At 52.9% G+C, this 19,136-nt stretch overlaps 1 protein-coding gene and 1 long non-coding RNA gene across 3 annotated transcripts; one reads left to right on the forward strand and one right to left on the reverse strand.

Moving 5' to 3' along the window:
• Positions 1–46: 46 nt before the first annotated feature.
• LOC103015765 (uncharacterized) lies at positions 47–6,004 on the forward strand. The gene is made up of 4 exons (XR_450778.2): positions 47–145; positions 2,366–2,541; positions 4,070–4,127; positions 5,665–6,004. It is a non-coding gene; the product is annotated as an uncharacterized LOC103015765 (long non-coding RNA).
• ERBB3 (erb-b2 receptor tyrosine kinase 3) lies at positions 872–18,111 on the reverse strand. Of its 2 annotated transcripts, XM_007179561.2 has the most exons (28): positions 17,889–18,111; positions 14,232–14,383; positions 13,526–13,712; positions 12,681–12,806; positions 11,991–12,056; positions 11,699–11,817; positions 11,449–11,590; positions 10,961–11,074; positions 10,732–10,852; positions 9,064–9,137; positions 8,836–8,926; positions 8,384–8,589; positions 8,047–8,179; positions 7,749–7,839; positions 7,370–7,524; positions 6,912–6,965; positions 6,427–6,568; positions 5,706–5,825; positions 5,482–5,580; positions 5,106–5,291; positions 4,788–4,943; positions 4,466–4,541; positions 4,137–4,283; positions 3,725–3,822; positions 3,440–3,628; positions 3,208–3,279; positions 2,704–2,998; positions 872–2,517 (listed from the first exon to the last, which is right to left on the reverse strand). In XM_007179561.2, the coding sequence occupies exons 1-28, from the start codon at positions 17,968–17,970 to the stop codon at positions 1,994–1,996; spliced, it is 4,017 nt and encodes a 1,338-aa protein (XP_007179623.1). In that variant the 5' UTR covers positions 17,971–18,111; the 3' UTR covers positions 872–1,993. The 2 variants fall into 2 exon arrangements, with proteins under 2 accessions (XP_007179623.1, XP_057412335.1); XM_057556352.1 differs by lacking the exon at positions 6,912–6,965.
• Between the last annotated feature and the right edge of the window lie 1,025 nt (positions 18,112–19,136).

Raw genomic sequence — 19,136 nt, forward strand, 5'->3', positions numbered from 1 at the left:
CCCTGAGGGCCTCGCACGCCGGAATCGCCGAGCACGCTGGGAAGGGTCAGGCTCCGGCGGGAAGGCGGAGCTGTTGGAGAGCGTGAGGGGAAGCGTGGTCTCTCCCGGAAAAACCACAATCACCAGGAGCGCTGAGCGAGAACCCGTAAGAAAGAGGGACGGGCTAAGGGAGAAGGGGCGGACCTACGGCGGGGAAATGTGTTTGGAGGCTGCGGGGCAGGGTGGAGCTGAGGCGAGTCGGGGAGATTGCGTTAAGGGCGGGGAGGCTGGGTACGCCCTTCCCCGGATCCCTGGAGCGGCAGGAGGGACCGGCCCGGCCAGTCCGCTCGTCCTCAGGTGCTGGGAGAACCGGGAGGGGCAGAGCGGGTGTGGAAGGAGATCAGGAGTCTGTGGAGCAGGGGCTAACTGAGCAGCCAGACTTATGAAGGATTATCCGTTTACAGCCTCCCAATCTAGAGACCGGACTCCCACTGAAGATGGCACTATTGTTTAACAACAGGCTTTGATGGCACCTGGGGAAGTGTTCACAGATTTAAGAGAATGAGAGTTCTAAAACATTTGCGTTTTCAGTATTCAACCTCTTAGGGCTTTTTCTAACTTCCCTAAACGTGTTGTTTTTGCTTGTTTTGTTATTCCCAGTTGGTTGCCCGGTAGAGATTACTAGTAAAACCCTTAAATGAAAAGGACTGTGCCCTATACTTGTCTTAAGGGAATAAGGAAAAGTAGGCCTGGAGAAAGCTACATGGGGCCGAGTAGGACTATCAGGAGACAGAGAAAGAAGCATACAGTGGTAGCTATCCACCGCTGAGGGACAGAGAAAAGGGGTGGTCTACCTCACACACTAAAGGTTTTTATTTGACAGACAGGAAGCTGCAAAACGTTGGCATTTTTATTCAGACGTATAAAAACAAAACAAAAAAACTTCAGGGATAACAACAGATACCCCCAGTTTCCCATCCATGGGGACGGAGGTCTGAAGCTGGGTCCTCTTTCTATGCCAACTGGAAGCTTCCCACTACTGGATGAGAATAGCTCCTAAAAGTGGCTCTTGGGACCACTGTGAATCCGTCCCTTGGGTGGAGATCATATACAGCACATGCAGGTTATGGTTTACACAGAGATGCCCAGTTATTTTTCCTTCTGACCATCCCCTACTCCCACCTCCTGAGATAAGAAGTCTGGGTGTAGGAGAAGGCTGTAGTTGCTGGAGTTAGACTTGATTCAGTGCAAAAACAAGAAGACAATGCCCCTTCAGGGGCTCTGACTTATATCAGTTTTCCTTGATACTTTACAGTAAGAGCACATGCATTGGAAGATCTTGAATCTGGACCTGCTACTTGATTTACTTAATCTCTTTAAGGCTCAGTTTCCTTATTTGTAAAATGGGATAATACCTAGCATACAGAATTGGTGTCAAGGATTAAGTTAGATAATGTTGGTAAAGTTTAGCATGATGCTCGGCACATAGTAAATGCTCAGTTAATAGTAATCATTAATATCTACTCCCAACCTCTTCACAAGATTTTAAGCTTCTCATTTTTTCTAGGGGGTTAAGGGTCACAAGCCAAAATTTTGCTTTCCCCTGCCAGGTTCCTGCCTTTCCTCTTCCTTAAAAGTCTGATGGGAAACAAAGGCACACTTTAAAGCCTAGTCTCAACAAGTCAGAGTCTAAGAGAAAGGGACATGGGGAGTAATCCTTCATATCGCCAGGGAGTTCCCCCAAGGAAGTTGAGGAATGGGATTGGGAAAGCACATAAAATAGGGAAAACCATCTCCTTTCCTGGGTTTGGGAAAGAGAAAAAGTGCAAAGCTGGCTAATACCACAAGAATTTTGTGTCCAAGTGTTTAAGGCCTCCAAAGGTTGATTGGAATTGTCTAGGACTAGGGAAATGGGGCTGAGATCTGTGAGGGAGAGGGACTAAGGAGAAGAGGGGTACCCTCCAGAGGCACTAGCTGCCATCAAATGCTCCCTGAGTACCTCAGTGAGCAGGGGTTATGTTCTCTGGGCATTAGCCTTGGGGAAAAGCCGGCTATGCCAGTAATCGGGGTTATCAAAGGCAGAGTCAGTGGCTTCTAAACTACGTAGAGTTTTGAGGCGGGCATAATGGACTTGGGGGCCATGGTGTACAGGCCCCTGGAAAGCTCTCATTTCTTCATACCCTTGCTCAGCTGCTGGGCAGGCCTCCATGGCTGCATAATCCCCCCCAGGACCTCCTCCACCACGTCGCCGATTCATATATTCATAATCTTCATCTGGAGTTGTGCTGGCGTTGGGCATGGTGGGCACGGGGTTGAGCGGGCAACTCTGTGTGCTGCCCAGGGAAGCACTGAGGTCTGATCCCACATCCATGTACTCATAACCCAGCTCCTCAAGGGAACTTGGCCTAGGGGGACGAGATGGACTGCACTTTCTCCTCCGGTTCATGTATTCATACTCCTCGTCGTCGTCATCTTCTTCAGTACCCAGGACAGAACTGAGACCCACTGAAGAAAGGGTGCCTTCCCGGGAGGAGGTACCTGAGGGTTGAGAAGAGAGGCTAGGTATGTGGTATTACTTCATTGTAATAGGCAGTGAGGAGTGGGGGAGTCTTAGGAAAAAATGAATAGGGAGGGGTATGATCAGAGAAGACAGAAGGATTAAGAGGAGCCTGTGGAAGGTGGATTAGAGAAAGATTGAGGAAAGCGCTACAGAAAGTCAGGCACCTTTGAGGTGTGCATCTGGCATGACATAACCATTGACATCCTCTTCCTCTAACCCTGGTGGGGACTGTGGGGTGACAGGAGTAAGCAGGCTGTGGCGCTGGGAATGGTAGGCACTGTCTCCTCGTAGCCGTGGGCTCCGGCTCCGGCTTCTACACATGGATACCTTCTCCTGGAGCTCGGCCTCAGAGCCTGTCACATGGCCCTCCGATGACTCTGATGCCAGGCGTCCCCGTGGCACTGGGTGCAGAGAGGCTGGACGGTGGCACCGTTCACTACACCCACGAACTGCAGACTTCTAAGGAGGAAAATAATACATGGAGATTTATACAGAAATGAGGGAAGAAGAGAGATTTGTTTAGAAGGAGCTTGGGTCGTTCAGTGCCTTCGGTTTTGTAGGACACTGATTAAACCTCAGAGGTTTTTAAAGTCTCCCACACTACCCCTATCAATCCTAAGACACTGCCACCCAGCCTCTTGGCATCCTCTTAAAGAGACAGACCTTACCTGGGCAGCCTCCCCAAGATTCCCCTGGTTCATAGGCATATATCCCGATGATGGACTTACAAGGCTCTGGCTCTAGGATGAAAAAAGTGAGGAAGAAGTTTAGATTAAGAGAGAAATCTACTCACCACAGCAGCCTTTGTACAGTTAATATGGATATCTGTGGGATTCGTGAGGGTGCAGGTGTACAGAGGGCTTAGGGTGCAGAAAGTCTTGGGAAACTGGAAAATCTTACCCCACGTGGCCGAGTAAGTGTTCCAAGTGGCAGGCTAAGGGCAGAGCCTAGTGTGGTTGCCAAGTTCTCCTCCTCTGCCTCCAACTCCAGGTCTAGGTCTAGTTCTGGCTCCAGCTCTACTTCCTCCAGTTCCTTGTTTGTTAGAGCAGGGGGCTCTGCCCCAGGCGGAATTCCAGGCCCACTCTCTCTCTGTGAGGGCAGGTGGTTGATTGTTAAGGTATATCCTGGTTCCAGCCAAGTTCCCTTTTCTTTAGATCTCCTTGGCACCTCCTAATCCCCACTCACCTTTATGACCAGGTACCGTGGTGGGTCTCGGGCCATCCTGGTGAACTCATTGGCTAGTTCTTTAAAGGTTGGGCGAATGTTCTCATCAATCATCCAACCTGGGGGTAAGATGTAGGAAGGAGAGCGATAAGAGGGGAGTGGAGTAGGGAGGGAAGCTACTTAGAAAATGGCTGACGCTTTGTTCCCTCATCTTTGTGTGGGGAGCCTGACATCCACGTAGATGCCAACGGCATAAATGATGTGGAGAGTGCTTAGTGTTTATTGGGCGGAGACCATTTGGGGCATGCACCGCTGTTCTGGCTATTCACTTTTCATCACTGAGCATTGTTTATCCATGCCTTTTAGGTTTTCAGTCCAATGAAGCAATAATGGAGTTAAAAAAAAAAAAGGCTGAGATCAGCAGGTAACTCACACTTGACCATGACCATGTAGACGTCAATGGTACAGATCTGGGGCTGTGCCAACCGCTCCCCCTTCTCCAGCAGATCTGGTACTTCAGCCAGTCGCAGCCCTGCATAGGGCTCTGCCCCAAAGGTCATCAGCTCCCAAACTGTCACTCCTGGTATAGGAAGACATGACTAGTTGATGGCAAAATAGTAGACATGGGCATGCAGATGAAGGGAAGGCAGAACTTGATCTGACCCAGGATCTAAAGGGCTTAGAGATTCTAAGAAAGGGTCTCAAAAGGCATCTTTGGAATTTGGGCCAGTGATGGTATGGTGGGCATCCAGATGGACTGACCATAGCTCCAGACGTCACTCTGGTGTGTGTATTTCCCAAAGTGGATACTCTCAAGGGCCATCCACTTAATTGGAGTCTGGAGGATTAAAGACAAAGGCGTCACCAGCTGATTTCCACACATTTTCATAGCATTTCTAAACCCATGTTCTCCATCGTTCTTTTCTTTGTTGCTCTCTAAACTTTTATTTCTGGCATCTCCAGGTTCTTCTCCTTGGACTAACCCTGCAGCATCTGCTGGCCTCTCAAAGAGACCACAGAGTGCTTCCCGTCCTCATGCTTCACTCCACCCCTGCCTCCTTATCCAGCCTTTGTGTCACCTTACCTTGGCCTCACTGTGCAGTAACTGCTTATCATCAGGGGGCAGCAAGTCAGCAACCCCAAAATCTGCCACCTGAACTTGACTGGGTGACTTCAGTAGCACATTTCGGGCAGCCAGGTTCCTGTGCACCATACCATGTTCCTCAAGGTAGTACATTCCCTATAGGGAAGGAAGTATTCTCAAGGTTGGGGAAATTGGTCATTGAGCTTCAGAATCACCTCAAACCCTAAGGCACCTCTCAACACTTGAACCTCCTGGTCCCCTCCCTGTGGGCCCGCAAGCAGTTTCATCTTAGAACTCCTCCACTCTCCTCTCACTCACCTTGGCAATTTGTACTCCCCAGTTGAGCAGCAGCTGTGGCCCCAGTGCCCCACGGTGTTGTCTCACATGATCCAGCAGGGAGCCCAGAGGCAGGTACTGAGTGATGAGCTGTAGAGATGACCCTGGGCACAGTCCCAGCAGCCGTACAATGTGGGCATGGTCGAGGCTGCCAATGGCCAGCATATGCTAAGAGACACAAGAAAGGTCATCCTGGGAACAAACAGGGTCACATAAAACCAGACCAGGGCTCCCTCAACATTCGAAGACATCAACGTGGCTAACACAGTATCTGCTAACACAAGACTGTGCTTCTACATAATTGTATCTAATATCAACCCTCTCCTAGTGGCACACAGAACACCCTGCCTTCACTTACGTCCGTCACAGCTTGAAAGCTTTGCCGTCCACTCTTGTCCTCGATGACTTTAATGCAGACTGGAATCTTGATCGATTCACCCTCAGGAATCCACACACCCTGGGAAATTTTGGGTAGGAGTCAGCCTAAGGTCATTCTCCCCAGGCTAGTCCTGTCTCTGAATCTTTCTCTCCTTTGCCCTAGATCCTTTTCCCACCTCCCCAGACTTCCTGTGGGCCACTCACTTTGTGCACAGTTCCGAAGACGCCCGAGCCCAGCACTTTAAGCTTCTTCAGCTCTGTTTCTTTGAAGATTCTGGCCGAGACTTTGTTAGCCTTCTCACTGGGATCCAGAGGCTCTACGCTCTGGAACAGATGGGAAGGAGGTACTCAGGAAAGCCCACTCTCATGTCCCTCTCCAACCCCCTCCCCATAGGTGGATGCCAAGAGCAGCAAAGCCCAAAGGGGTGGGAGCAGGAAGAGGAATGTCTCTAGTCTTGGAAAGCATTGCAGGCATATGGGGGAATAAAAGACCTGAGGATTGAGGAAGTCGTTTGTGTTCATGAGACCAGAAATCAAGAGGGTCAGGTTTTCCCTTTGATGGGAGAGAGATGGTAGTACTATCACCTTGAGTACTTTTATACAGTTCTCTCTGTTTTTCAAAGCACTTTCACATACATCATCCCCTTTCACCCTTACAGCCATCTTGTAAGGATGAATGTTATTATTTCCTCTGTATACATGCATAAACTGAGGCACAGAGAAGGAAGCTAACTTATTCAAAGTCATACGGCAAATTAATGGCAAAATCAGGACTAGAATTCATGTCTCCCATTTCTCTGGCCAGAGTCCTTTCTGATGGACCATACTACCTCCTTGAAGAAAGGGATCAAAGCTCTGGGGAAGGAAGAGGATCTTAAAAGGGTGATGGTATAGGGTATGTTTCAAGGGTAAGCTAGGCACTAACCTCACCCCGTTCCAAGTAGCGCCTCATAGCCCTCTTATTCTGAATCCGGCGCCCACGCCAATAGAGAAAAGTGCTGCCCAGGATCAGGAAAATCACTGCCAATCCTACCACCACTGTTAAAGCCATTGCCAGATGGGTTTTGCTGTGGGACAGAGAAGCCCAGAATTATCCTGGGTCTACACTTCCCTTACAAATGTCATTTACACCTGTACTAAAGGTATAGCGCAGATCTGGGGCAAGAAGTTAACATTCACATCTACATATATCCTTGAGCAACGAAGGGGTTAACCTCAATCTCCACCCCAAGACTACTGCAAGTTAATCTTAGGAAGGGAAGACCAGAAGCCTGGATTCTTGTGTCCCCAAGTCCAGTGACAGTAGCCTGTATATAGAAGGCCAGAATGAATAGAGACTTAACTCTTCCCAGGAGGTAACGGCCCTTCCCCAAATATTCCCAGCTCCCTAAATCTCCAAGCCCACCATACCTGATCAGTGCCAGTGTTTGGCCTAAACAGTCTTGTAGCTCTGGTCCCTTACACCTGGAGAAGAAAGTCACCTCCTTAAATGGGAGCTTGGTAGACTTCCACGGGAAGCTCAATTCCAACAGTCTCAACGTACATTGTTTCAGACCCTACCATGGCATCCCATCCTGAAGCCCAAAGCATATCCCAAGACATGGCTCCCATCTCTGGCTCACCAATCCTCCCTGCGTCCCTCTCTTGAATGAAACTCCCCTGAGCTGAGGTTATTCCAGGTTCCCCAAATTGTAGCGTCATTTTGTGCTGTTACTGAGTTTCCCTTTCTCCAATCCTTCGCTACACAGCTGGGAGTGGTTCTTAAGTCATAGTTCCTTTTTTCTTTCTGCTCCCCTCACCCTCTTCTTTCCCTCTAGTTCTGTACTCTTACCCCTCCACCAACACCCTTTTATCATCCCATCACTGACCCCTGGGTGCAGTTCTCATGACAGGGCCGACATTCATTCTGAGCATCTGGGTACTTGTAGATGGGGCCCTTGGCACCGAGGACTCCAAAGGGGCAGCTGCTCACACAGTGGGGCCCATCTCGAAAATGGGCACACTGGGCACAAGCATCAGAGCCCTGGGTGGAAGAGAGAAGGTCAGGAAGTATGGTATTCCAAGATCAATTCCATACTTCCCAACAAGAACTAGCCCAGCCATTTAGGATCCTCCACTCACAGACCCTAGCATTATCTGGCCTCCCTGTGCCTCTCTATGGCCTTGAAATTTGGCCATATCATTCCCTAGACCCTCCAGTGTTGCCCCACCCTCTCTCCCTTAGAGATCCTGGTGCTGCTACTGTACCGAGCCATTGCACGTGGCAGTGCCCTCCAAGGGTTGGCATTCCGGGTGGCAGGAAAAGCATTCAGCTTCATGGGCAAACTCACGAGGCTCCCTGCAGTGGGGGGCCGGGGGTAAAGGGAGGGGGGTCACTTCCAAGGCCTGACCTTTATGCTCTGATCCCCCAACCACAGGGCCTCCTACCTAATTCCCACCAAAGCATATACAGAAAGTTGTCTAAAGGCTTTCAGGTGCCACCTGAACAGTTCCATCCCTCGGGTCCATCCCCCAACCCCTTCTTGACTCTCCCCCCTCACTGTACCCATTCAGAAAGTTGCAGTGGGTCACACAGACACCTCCTCGGCTGTAGTTTCGGCAAGATAGGCACTGACTGGGGCCTGGGCCCCAGCATCCCCCAGAGGAGCACAGTGGGTCACACACTTTGCCTTCTGCCACTGGAAAGGAAGGGGTGGGTTAGGAGGAGTCTGAGGTCTCCTAACAAACCTTTTCCTGAACTCTTGCTCGTTACTGCTTCCAGCCTAATGTCCCCCTCTCCTTGGCTCTGTCCCCCATCCCTACTCCCACTTGCAGGGCAGAGCAGCCCTTATACCCTTCTCCTGCCTGATTCCACCGCCCCGTCCGTGGGCCCTTTCCCTCACCGCAGTCTCTGCGGGGCCGATTATGCTTGATGTCCAGTCTCTCTTCCGAAGGCCCCCGAAGCAGCCTGGTCCAGTTCAAAGAATGGTGGTAGCAGAGCTGTCGATTGGCACTTATGTAGATACGCCCAGCACTAATTTCTTTCAAGGATCGGAGGCCCAGAGATGTTACATTCAAGTTCTTCATGATCAACAGTGAGAAGCCCCGGCTGAGAACAAGGAGACTGGATGAGAGGGGAGACTACAGAGGAAAAACTGAGCACACAGTGGATTCATTTCCATTCAACAAATTTGCTCTGGGCTAATCAACCCACTCAGAGGGACTCCCCCCTCCTTTAGCCTTTGCCCCATCAAACTCCCACTGTATGAGACCATGCCTTGTATTTCACTCAAGGATGCCTGAGAAACTGGGTTCTTTGGCCGGAGGTGTGACGACCTCCACACCCCTTACTCACTTGTAGAGGCTTCGGCCCCCAATGGTCGTCAGGTTGGAAAAGACACTGAAGTTGTGCATGTGGGGAGGCCAGGACTGGATGTTCAGGTAACCTGAGGGGTTGGATAGGGGCATATGAGTGGGGAGCCTCTCCTTCCTTCCTCAGGTTTGCCTGGTCCCTCCCCTGATGCCTGGCACATGACTTTCTCAAGTGGTATACTCAGTAAGGGCAGCCTCTCCTCCCATTCACCTGTGATCTCCCGCACTGTCCGGAAGACACTGAGCTTCTCAGGGTTCAGAGCAGGGATCTTGTGCCAGGGGTCTCTGAGGAGAACAGTAAAAACCAGTCAACAAGGTAGAGGCATAACCAAGTAGCAGTGAGCACGCCTAGCCTCAGAACTTTGTTTCCAAATAGCGTTCTCCACTAAAAGGAAACAGGACTCTTGGGAGAAATGGCTGAGGCAGGAGAAATATAATGTGAGCCTACAGCATCCTGTGCAAAAAAGTAAGGAAATGCTCAAAGCATGAGGGGTATAAGCCCAAAGAACACAGGAGCCATCATGAAGGGGCCCCACAATGAGCAGACCAAGGACAACTGGAATAACGATTGTAAGAGACTCTGAAATGTTGACTAAAACAAGTATCCACCCAGATTAAACACACAAGTAAGTAAATAAACAGGAAGGGAAGGCTCTCCCTAACACGAGAATGCCAACAGATAAATACAGGAGGAATAATGGAGTTAGAAAATCATCATTTGGCAATTCTCATAAAAACTGCTTCAGGCAAATATCTCCCCATAAGATACTTATTAATTTGCAAAGGGAAAATAGTAACTTTACAGTAGAAAAGCTGGCAGATGCCACCTTAACCAAGTGACCAGAGGTATCATCACCAATGATGGAACAAATCAACATCATGTGCCTCCTTGATACGATGCACTGAGAATACATCTATAGTATTCCTATCAAAAATGCATAACTTGAATCTAAGTATGAGGCAACATTAGATAAACCCCAACTGAGGAACATACTACCAATCACCTGACCTATACTCATCAGCAATGTCAAGGTCATGAACTGTGACAGATTAAAGGAGACTGAAGAGACACCAAATGTAAATGTATGATCCAGGACATGAGCAAGACAATTATCGAAATCTGATTAAGGTCTGTAGATTAGATAACATTTTATATCAATGCTAATTTCCCGATTTAAACAATTGTACTATGGTTTTGTAAGAAAATGTTCTTGTTTTCAAGGAATACACACTGAAATGCAACTGGGGTGAGGGGACACCATGTCTGGAAATTTACCTTCAAGTGGTTCAGATAAACAAGAGCATGTATAGTGTGTGTGGTGTGTAGAGACAAATGATAAAGCATGTGGTACATTGGTAACATTTGGGGGATCTGAATAAAGAGTGTATGGGAAATCTTTATACCATTTTTTGCAACTTTAGATCTAAAATTTTGTCCAAAGTAGACAGGTGGCCCTAACGTTTCACACACTCACACCCACACCCACACACACTCACTCACTCACTGTAAATGCTGTCCTATGGATTAGAATGTCCCTTTGCTCTTTGTGGCTCCAAACCAAGAAGCAGAACTAGGGGAAACAGCTGGAAGTCATGAGAGATTTTTATCTAATTTAAGTAAGAACATTTAGAAACCTTTAAGAAGGAGGACACAGTGTCCCTGTCCCTTGCCACTCAGCTGGCTGGATTGCTTACGGGTATCTCTGAGGGGATTCAAGCCCTGGCTGGGGAGTTCAGCACTGTCAGGTCCTTTGTGACCTCTAAGATTTTATGATCTAGATTCCTGATCAGCTCCACATACGAAGGCTTGAACCAATGCAATGAACCGTGAGCAGGCGGATGAGGTGGGGGGTCAGGGGATGAAAGCAGAATCTCTAACCCATTGAGGCCAGTGATAAGAAAGTCCAGGTTGCCCAGGATCTTGGTGCAGTTCACAAATCCATCAATGTTGCTTGAGTCCACAGTCTGGAAGCGGCTCCCAGAGCCTGTCCCCTCACAAGCTGTAAACACAGAAGGGGCTCACTGGGGAGGGGGTGTGGCGGGTGGAGTCTGAGTAGTCTCAGAGGAAAGGGTATCTCTTCACCAACTCCTTACCATCTCTTACTCACCTTTGGGGCACAGACCCCCACAAGGTTCACACATCTTGAGTCCATTTTTATCTACTTCCATCTTGTCAGGAGGACAAGCCCTGACACAAGATGTTTGATCCACCACAAAGTTATCTAGGAGGGAGGAGGGCACCATTAGAGATGAGGGAGGAACACTGCCAACTACCAACTGAACCTCCTTCCTCCTGCTCTGCACTGCATTTGCTCCAATCGACCACCCAAGGTTCCTTAAGTGCTGTCTCATGGATTAGAAAGGCCCTTTGCTCTTTGGATCCAAAAAGCAGAACTAGGAGCAATTGCTGGAAGTCATGGGGAGACAGATGCGCGGGAACAGGACATAGGGGTCATTCATTAGGGGTGACTAGATGATCACAACCAATTGCCCTCTATATCCTCTATTAACCACCCAACTTGATCCATTTTGCCTCCTAAAATTTCATCTAAAATCCTGGTTTCACTACCATTGTTCCTTCCCTTCAGACACTTACGGGGACAGCTGGCTACACAAACTCCTCCATACTGATACTTGGTGTGGGGATTGGGTTCCAGCTGGAAAGTTAGCTTGTTGTAGACAAGAGGCTGTGGACACTGGCGTACACAGGCTCCACTGTCATTGAAGAGCCGGCAGGCCTAGGAACACAGAAGGCTCATAAGACTCATGTTACATATGGACCCCTACTTCCTCCCCAAAGCCCACATCCCATTTCAGAACAGGCAAGCGGTGGTAACAGTACGTACAAAGCAGTCTGTGTCCTGAGGGCCTGAGCAGCCCCCTGCACACTCGTCGTGGCAGCACTGGTTGGGGTTCGGCCCAAAGCAGTGACCATTACACTGAGGGGCACAGATGGTCTTGGTCACTAGAGACGGAGAGAAAGCACAGCTGTCAGGGCTCACGGGACTGTATTCTGATGCTATCTCTCACCCTCTTGCCTTATAGGCTCATCGCTACCCCCGTGTCGACATAGGCTGGGGTGGGCAAGGATATGAAAGTGTATATGAGTTTGAAGTCTTTAAAATGAAGTAAACCCACGTGTCTGGCAGTCTTCTGGTCCAGGACCCCAGCATCGCCCCTTGCAGACTTCATGACAGGGGGGACCTGGTTGGGAGGGAAAGTAGCACAAGCGGCTGTCAAAAAGCCTTGCTCAAATCAACAGGGTATGATGTCAGCACACAGGCACCCAGTCCCAGGAAGCAAAGAGCCAGGGCAGCATCCCTCCTTGCCCCAGCGGAGCTGGGCTGGGCTCAAGTGAACCTGTCAGCAAGGGGTGGAGCCGCGCCTCCACACCACCCACAGGGCAGCTGAGGGGAGGGCCCGGGGCACATGCCTCACTCAGCCCAGTCCCAACCCAGGAATTTGGTTCTTGGCAAATTAAACCCAGTAGGAATATGTGTGAGTGAGAGGATAGGGAGCGGCAGACTGCGGTCAGGGCTAGGTAGGTTCCAAGAAGGAAGGATGTTGGAGTGGAAAGAGAAATGGATGTGGAGTCCAGAGACCTGGCTTCCCACTCAGAGCACAGCGCTCTTTAGCCCCTTTCCTTCGCTCGCTGCTTCTGCGGTTCGCGTTCTAGGGGACTGACCTGCTCCCTCCTGGCAGGCTGCTTGGGTTAGAGCCTGAGGTTTGTTCAGTGGCAGCTGGGTTCACATTAGGGACATATTGAGGGGAAAGGAGCCACTCTGGTTGGGTGGGGGCAGGGGGGCAGTCTTGATCACGACCACTCACAGGTCCTGCCATTGTCCTTCACCACTATCTCGGCGTCTCGGTCCCGCACGATGTCCCTCCAGTCAACTGTGTCCATGTGACAAAGTTTATCATTCTTCTCAATGTAAACGCCCCCTGACAGAATCTCTGAGGTAGGGAAGAGAAGTGCCAGGGTCAAGGGCTAGTCAGGGAAGTCCTCCTTTTCCCTGCCTCTCCACCAGTCTGAAAGGCCACCCGAGTCAGGAGCAGAGGACATGGGGCAGACGGATATGTCCAATTAAATCCAAACTGCAGAGGAGGCGCGCCTCGTAAGAGGAGGAGCAGGCCAAAAGAAAGTCCTGCCTCCTCAGACACCTGTCCAGATCCGGTTTAGCGAGTGGGGGAGGGGACGGGAAAGGAGAGTAGATCCCTGACTCAAATCCACACCTCCCCACCCCCGCGTGCCCTACCTGTGTGTTTTTCAACTGACTGGGGCAGGCAGAATTAGACGGTGGCCAGGCGGTATTTAACCCCTCTAGTCCTCCAGCTTGGGGCAACTTGTGAGGGCGGGAGGGAGGATTCCCATCCCCAGGGAAGGAGGGACATCAAGGGACACCGCACTCGGAAGTCAGAGGAATGTGTAACAGCCTCAGCTCCAAATGCAGCCCCACCAGGACATAAGGACCCTCCCCGGGGACAGATGCCTCAGCTCCCTGTTAGGGCCCTCTATCATTTAAGGAGGAGTGGACCTTTAGACCGTGGTGGTCAAGGTGGTGGGCACCTTGAACGGGGGTACTTGGAGGGAGCAGTCTTGGGTCATCATCAAAGAGGCACCTGTCAGCAGGTTGGCTGAGGGGCAGGCCTGGAAGGAATCACCAGGAACTGACCAGTGAGCTGGGTAAAGCGGAGCTGGCGCAGAGCATGGCTGGAGTTGGTGTTGTAGTTCAACATGACAAAGATGGCAAACTTCCCATCGTAGACCTGGGTCCCCCGCACCACTCGGAGGTTGGGCAGTGGCAGCGTAGAGAACTCATTCATGGCCACAAGGACGTAGCCGGTCACTTCTCGGATCCACTGTGATGGAGCAGATCGTGTGGGTGAGAGGGAGAGCGGGGCAAGAAGTCTCAATCCCCTTTCCCTCCCTAAGGCACTGAGGAAGCTCTAACTGCTCTAATTTTTACCAAGTCCTGTTTTGGAGTAGGGAGTAGCAGGTGCCACACGACTTCTGCAAGTGAAGACAAGCTGCAGAAATGACCGAGGAATTCTAGGCTCCTAGCCTTTCCTTCTCAGGGCTCCTCAGGCCAGGAGGGTCCTTGCTTATCCCTTCCTCACCTCCCCAGGTGCCTCTTGGTCCCTGGTGCAGAACCCCACCCTGCCCCTGCCTCCTTCTCAGGGCCAGACCCTGTGCATCCCCGGCTACAGCGACCAGTCCACAGGCCCCAGACTCCAATCATTGCCCCATAAACACACTGGCTTGGATCTTAGGAACCGTGGAGTCTTAGGAATGCTCAACTCCAGCCCTGAGGACAGGAAAGACGCTTCTGTAGGGAGGACAAGGGGGAAGAGGTCGAGGAAGGAGGTCTGCACTCTAACCTGCAGGAAGGAGAGGTCAGCATTATGTCCTGTGAGCACGATCTCCAGGTTCCCCATCACCACCTCACACCTCTCGTAGAGCTTGTACAGTGTCTGGTACTGGTTCTCGGCATCGCCGGTCACACTCAGCCCATTCAGAGTCCCAGGGCACACTGTTCCAAGTGGAGGTAAGAATGGCAGAGGCCTGGACACAAGTTTTCAGCCCCATCTCCCAAGACCACCCCTTGGTTGCCCTCTTCCAGTAACATTTAGCACGATCAGAGGCAGCTGCCTCCAACCCTCTGCCCTAGAGGCAGATGCCAAGGCCGGACTGAGAGCCTAAACTTCCTCTTTTCCCAGAATCCCTTCACTGGCCCCCTGAACAGGAAGGGGAAGAGATTTCCTTTTCCCACCTGGGCCTCCTCTGTGCCTCTACTGGGTACTACTTTAGGTGCTAAGGAGTTAATCAAGGAGGATGAGGGGTTGTTTTCCCCTCCCTAGAAAGAAGTTAGAAAAGGACCACAGCTTGGTTACCCTCCTCTTCCCTTCCCCCGCTCCAACCAGGGCACTTCTCTACCCCCATCCTGCCTCTCTAGGTCCTGGAATAAATATCTCTTTGGGGCAGCACACAGCCCCTATTGTGTCTACTGAGGGTGGGATGGGGGCAGAGGGCGGGGGCAGTGCCTGGGGCCACGGTCCGGCCCACAATGAGGCGATTCTATTTAGGAGGAGGGGGCTGCCCCACCCTGTCCCCAGACACCCTGTCCTCAGCCGCAGCCCCCCTCTCGCCTCAAGCCTTGGGCTCAGACGAGTGACCTCACTGGCAGGGGGCCTCTGGTGGTGGCGTGGGGGGCTCAGTGTGAGCTCTGTCTTTAAAGCTGGAAGATAGGGAGCTGACTGCCCACCTCGCACCCCCTTCCTAAACTCTGGCTTTCCTCTCACTCCCTTCCCCATCCCAGCCCACTCCAGCTCCCTCAGCATCACACTTTCCAGCCCTAGAGTATTTTTCAGCAAATACAGAGAAGCCGGATGGAAACAGCAGCCGACTGCCTCCATTCTAAGCCTTCTACCCAATTTCATTGTCAGAGGAGATTCATTAAGAAGCCTTCCAACATGGCACTCTCACTCACATTAGGGAGAGCCTAGACTCGAGGTACATGAGGCATGTCAGTCTTGGGGGTTCACTTTACTTTGTAAGTATGGAGGACATAGGGGCCATGGGAAATGTTGGACCCTGAAGCCCTACCCCTGTCTCTCCTCTGGCTCAGTGAAAGACTGCGGGGAGGGGGGGTAGATACCACCTGTCCCAGCCACCCTTCCCTGAGGCAGTGGCAGCCTAGTGGGAGGCAGGAGTGAATGGAGGGAGGGAGATTGGTGAGGCCCCAACCCCTCCTCCTAGATGCACCCCTAGTCTGACCACCTGACCTTTGAAGGGCTCCCATTCCCTATCACACCCCATGAAGGGAAAGGGGTGAGCTAGACCCAGCAGAGGGGTAAACAGGCTGGGAGCTCCCAGAGGAGCCTGGGAACTCTAGGGTCCTTGGGTTGAAAACGAAACGACTAGGAGGTTAGTCGTTTCTGGAACAGCGCCACCCCAACCCCCTTCCTGGCAGGACACCCCCTCTTCCAAGTCAAGGCGCCAACCCTTCTCCCCAGATAAGGGAGGAGCCAAGATTTCTGCACAGGGAAGTGGGGTGTGTGCATGTACACACACACACACACACACACACACACACACACACACACACACACACAGAGACACACACACACACGTACTCATACACGTACACAGCTCCCCTACTGGCCCAGAAATCTACACTGGTTCTGTCCTTGGGTTTCCTTATTTGGAAGTATTTCAGGTGGCCCCATCCACTCCACCTGCCCATATGTGTTTGTGCAAACTTTGTGTCTGTGCTTGGGAGGCTACAGTGCTCGAGGTCCCAGTTCCCTGCCACCCTGAGGGTAAAGTCCATATTACACAAATAGGAGCAAAGGGCTGGGTGGGAAGAGAGTATGAACAACACCTCTGAGGAGGAACCAGGCAGCCTGGGGAGGAGAGGAGGGGTAGGGGAATTAGAAAGTCCCTGCTATACGCAGGGATTAGGGGCACAGGGAGGGCCTGTGGCACAGACCCCCCTTTGGTAAAGAGCACTGGGGTGGGTCACAGCAAGAATCTCCAGCCCCTCCTTAACCAGAGGCCTCCTCTCCAAAGTCCCCCACCCCCCATCACAGCCAGGACAAAGGGGCTATAGAAGGACTGAGACAGGGCCGGATGCCCAGAGGCTGCAGGATCCAGATAAAGGGTAAAGAGACCCAACCATGCCTGCCTCCTGTCTCCCTCAGGGAAGGTGGCCAGGATCTGGGACTCCTGGGTTCCCGGCTGAAGATTCCAGGGGTCTGGATGGGACAGTGATACAGTCACTTTACTCAGTCTCTCCCACTCCAATCCCCAGACCCCCGCCCTCCACCAGCTGGGAGTGTTCACATCTCAAGATCCCAGGGTCTAAATTTAGGCCCAGCAACTGTGAGGGAAGCACAGGTGTTTCTCCCACTCCCACCCTGGGGAAGGGGCCCTGACTGTGCCAAACCCCAAGCTGAGATCTGGGGGGAGGGGAGGAAATCAACAGGGTTCCTCCAATGCCAGCAACCCCAGCACCCCTCAGGTGTCCCTGGTCCCAGAGACACCCCAAAGAGGTGGGCTCAGCTGGCATGGGAGTGGGAGGAGGAACAGAGGAGCAATCTGACTCTCGTCTAGACTGCTAGAGACAGCCAGACAATAAACAGAATGGGGGTGGGGGTGACGCTGGGCCTAAGAAGGACCCCCCCCCCAAGGACAGGGGGCTCAGAAGACAGGACAGGTGTCCTGTTGGCCCTCAGGTTGCGGAGAGAAAAGACAGAGAAATAGCATCTGGAAGTCCTTGACCCTACAGCTCCTGGCTCAGTGCTTTGTACATAGTAGATGCTCAATAAGTATTAGTTGAATTGATCTGGGTCTTGACAATAAGTTTGGTCAAGTCGGGGACCAGCTAACTTTATTATTTTGAGAGAAAGAGGCCAGTCAGCCTCTGCAGGGCCTCTCACCCTGCTGTCACCTGGACTTGGCCCTTGGGTTAATCTCAGCTCTCCACAGGGCAGGCCCACTCACGGAAGAGGAGGTGCCTCTCTTGTTTTCCAACACTAGACAACAACAACCTCCCCCCTTCCACAGCTCCGCCCTGCCGGCAAAACAACAAAACTGGAGGTTTTTGAGCCCCTGGGGGCAGGAGGTTGGGAGCAAACCGAGACCCCCCCCTTCCCTGCCCCGCTCTTTCCAAGATCTCCACCTCCAATCATCCCCTCACGTTTACAGAATGGAGGTCCCAGCTCCCCTCCCTGCAGGGCCCCTCAGAAGAGTGAACTGTTTCAGCATCAGCCCTATCCGGAGAGACAAATCAGAGGGTCCGCGACACGGCAGGGAGGAGGTGACCGGGGCAAGGTAGTGGTCCGGGAATCCCGTCCCCGCGCCGGACCACGCCAAGAACCTGATCCTGACGGTCTCCACCCAGGGGGCCCCAGCGCGCCGGGGCTCCGCACCCCCAGCCTCGCACAGCCCGAGCTCCTGCCCCTGGCCTCCGGCACACCGCGAATTTGGCTCGGAATCCCAGGTTCCGAGCCTGCCGGTGCTGCCGCGCCGCTTACCTGCCTGCGAGTTGCCCACCTCGGAGCCCTGGGCCAGGCTGAGGAGGAAGCCCAGCACCTGCAGAGCCCCGTTCGCTCTCATGACTCCAGCGGAGAGTGAGGGGAGCCCAGCCCAATCCGGCCGGGGGGCGGCCCTGGGCTAGGACATCTAAGCGGAGCCACCTGAGCCGCCGGAGACTTGGTAGCGGCGGCAGAGGAGGCTGCAAACTGCAACCGGAGCCGGAGCCGGAGTTTGGGGCGGAATGGCAGGGGAGGGGTGTAGTCTGCAAGGGAGCGCAGGGGGAGGGGGTGAGTCTCGGCCGCGCCCCCTCGGGCGCAAGGCTGGAGTAGCGATTGCTGGAGCCTCGGCGGCCCGCCCCGAGCGCGCCCCACGCCCCAGTGCCCGGCAACTTGGCCGCGCAGATCCAGGACGGGTCTCGCCCTAATTTTTCTCCGGGAGCTGAAGTAAGGGGAGGCCAAGATTCCAAACGCCCCCAAATGCTTCCAAAGGAGAAAGGTAATGGGGGTGGGGAGAGCGCTCCAAAGCCCGACCCCCTGCAAGTTGGCCTCGCCCACTAACCAAATCACTCAACTCCCCTAGCCGGTTGGGTCACTTGGGGGATTTTCCGTCTGAATGTGAATGTTTCTCTCCGAGTGTGTTTTTGAGGGGGAGGGTGTTTTTGCCGCCCGCTCAGGCCACCTCAGTTTCCCCGGAACCGCCTCGAAACCCCATAACTCATGCACCCTGCCGAGGAACCCGAGCCCCAGAGGCCGCGTGAAATTGCAGTGTCTCCGGCCGCTTCCTCCTCCAGACCCGGCGCCGGCCCGGCCTCTCCCGGGGATTTGGTTGGGGGGCGGGGGTGGCTTCCAGCCTGGGAACAGACCCCGAAGCCCGCCTTTTCACTTCCACTCCGGGAGGGGCTCCCGCACCTGTCGCCGTCCCCTCTGCTGCCCCCCAAGGCCGCCTGGGAGAACAGCTGCCTCCCCTTGCACACTGGGGTCGGACCGCGCCGTCGGGGCGGCCAGCGTTCCCACCACAGGCGCTCACTTTCCCAGGCCTTCCGGGCCCGGGCTCTCGCTGGAGAGGAGAAGGAGGGGGACGCGGAGAGGGCACTGGAGACTGCGTCCCCGAAAGGCATGAACCCTGGGCACCTCCAGCACCAGCTCCGGGATTCTGGTCAGAGGCGGTGGGGCGCACCGCGAGGGGCTGCCCCAAACCCAGCCAGACTCCAAGTGGATCCGACGGGCACCCCCTGGTGCCCAACCGGC

Source organism: Balaenoptera acutorostrata, chromosome 11 (assembly GCF_949987535.1).
Source record: "Balaenoptera acutorostrata chromosome 11, mBalAcu1.1, whole genome shotgun sequence".
Taxonomy (NCBI): Eukaryota; Metazoa; Chordata; class Mammalia; order Artiodactyla; family Balaenopteridae; genus Balaenoptera; species Balaenoptera acutorostrata.

Bases quoted from the DNA above. Each gene is read 5' to 3' on its own strand.
- ERBB3 (XM_007179561.2), bottom strand. From the start codon at position 17,970: ATGAGAGCGAACGGGGCTCTGCAGGTGCTGGGCTTCCTCCTCAGCCTG. The intron at 8,927-9,063 runs GTGAATGGGAGG...CCAACCCCTCAG, and splicing joins GACAGTGCGGGAGATCACAG to GTTACCTGAACATCCAGTCC. The intron at 5,826-6,426 runs GTTAGTGCCTAG...CATCTGTTCCAG, and splicing joins GCTACTTGGAACGGGGTGAG to AGCGTAGAGCCTCTGGATCC.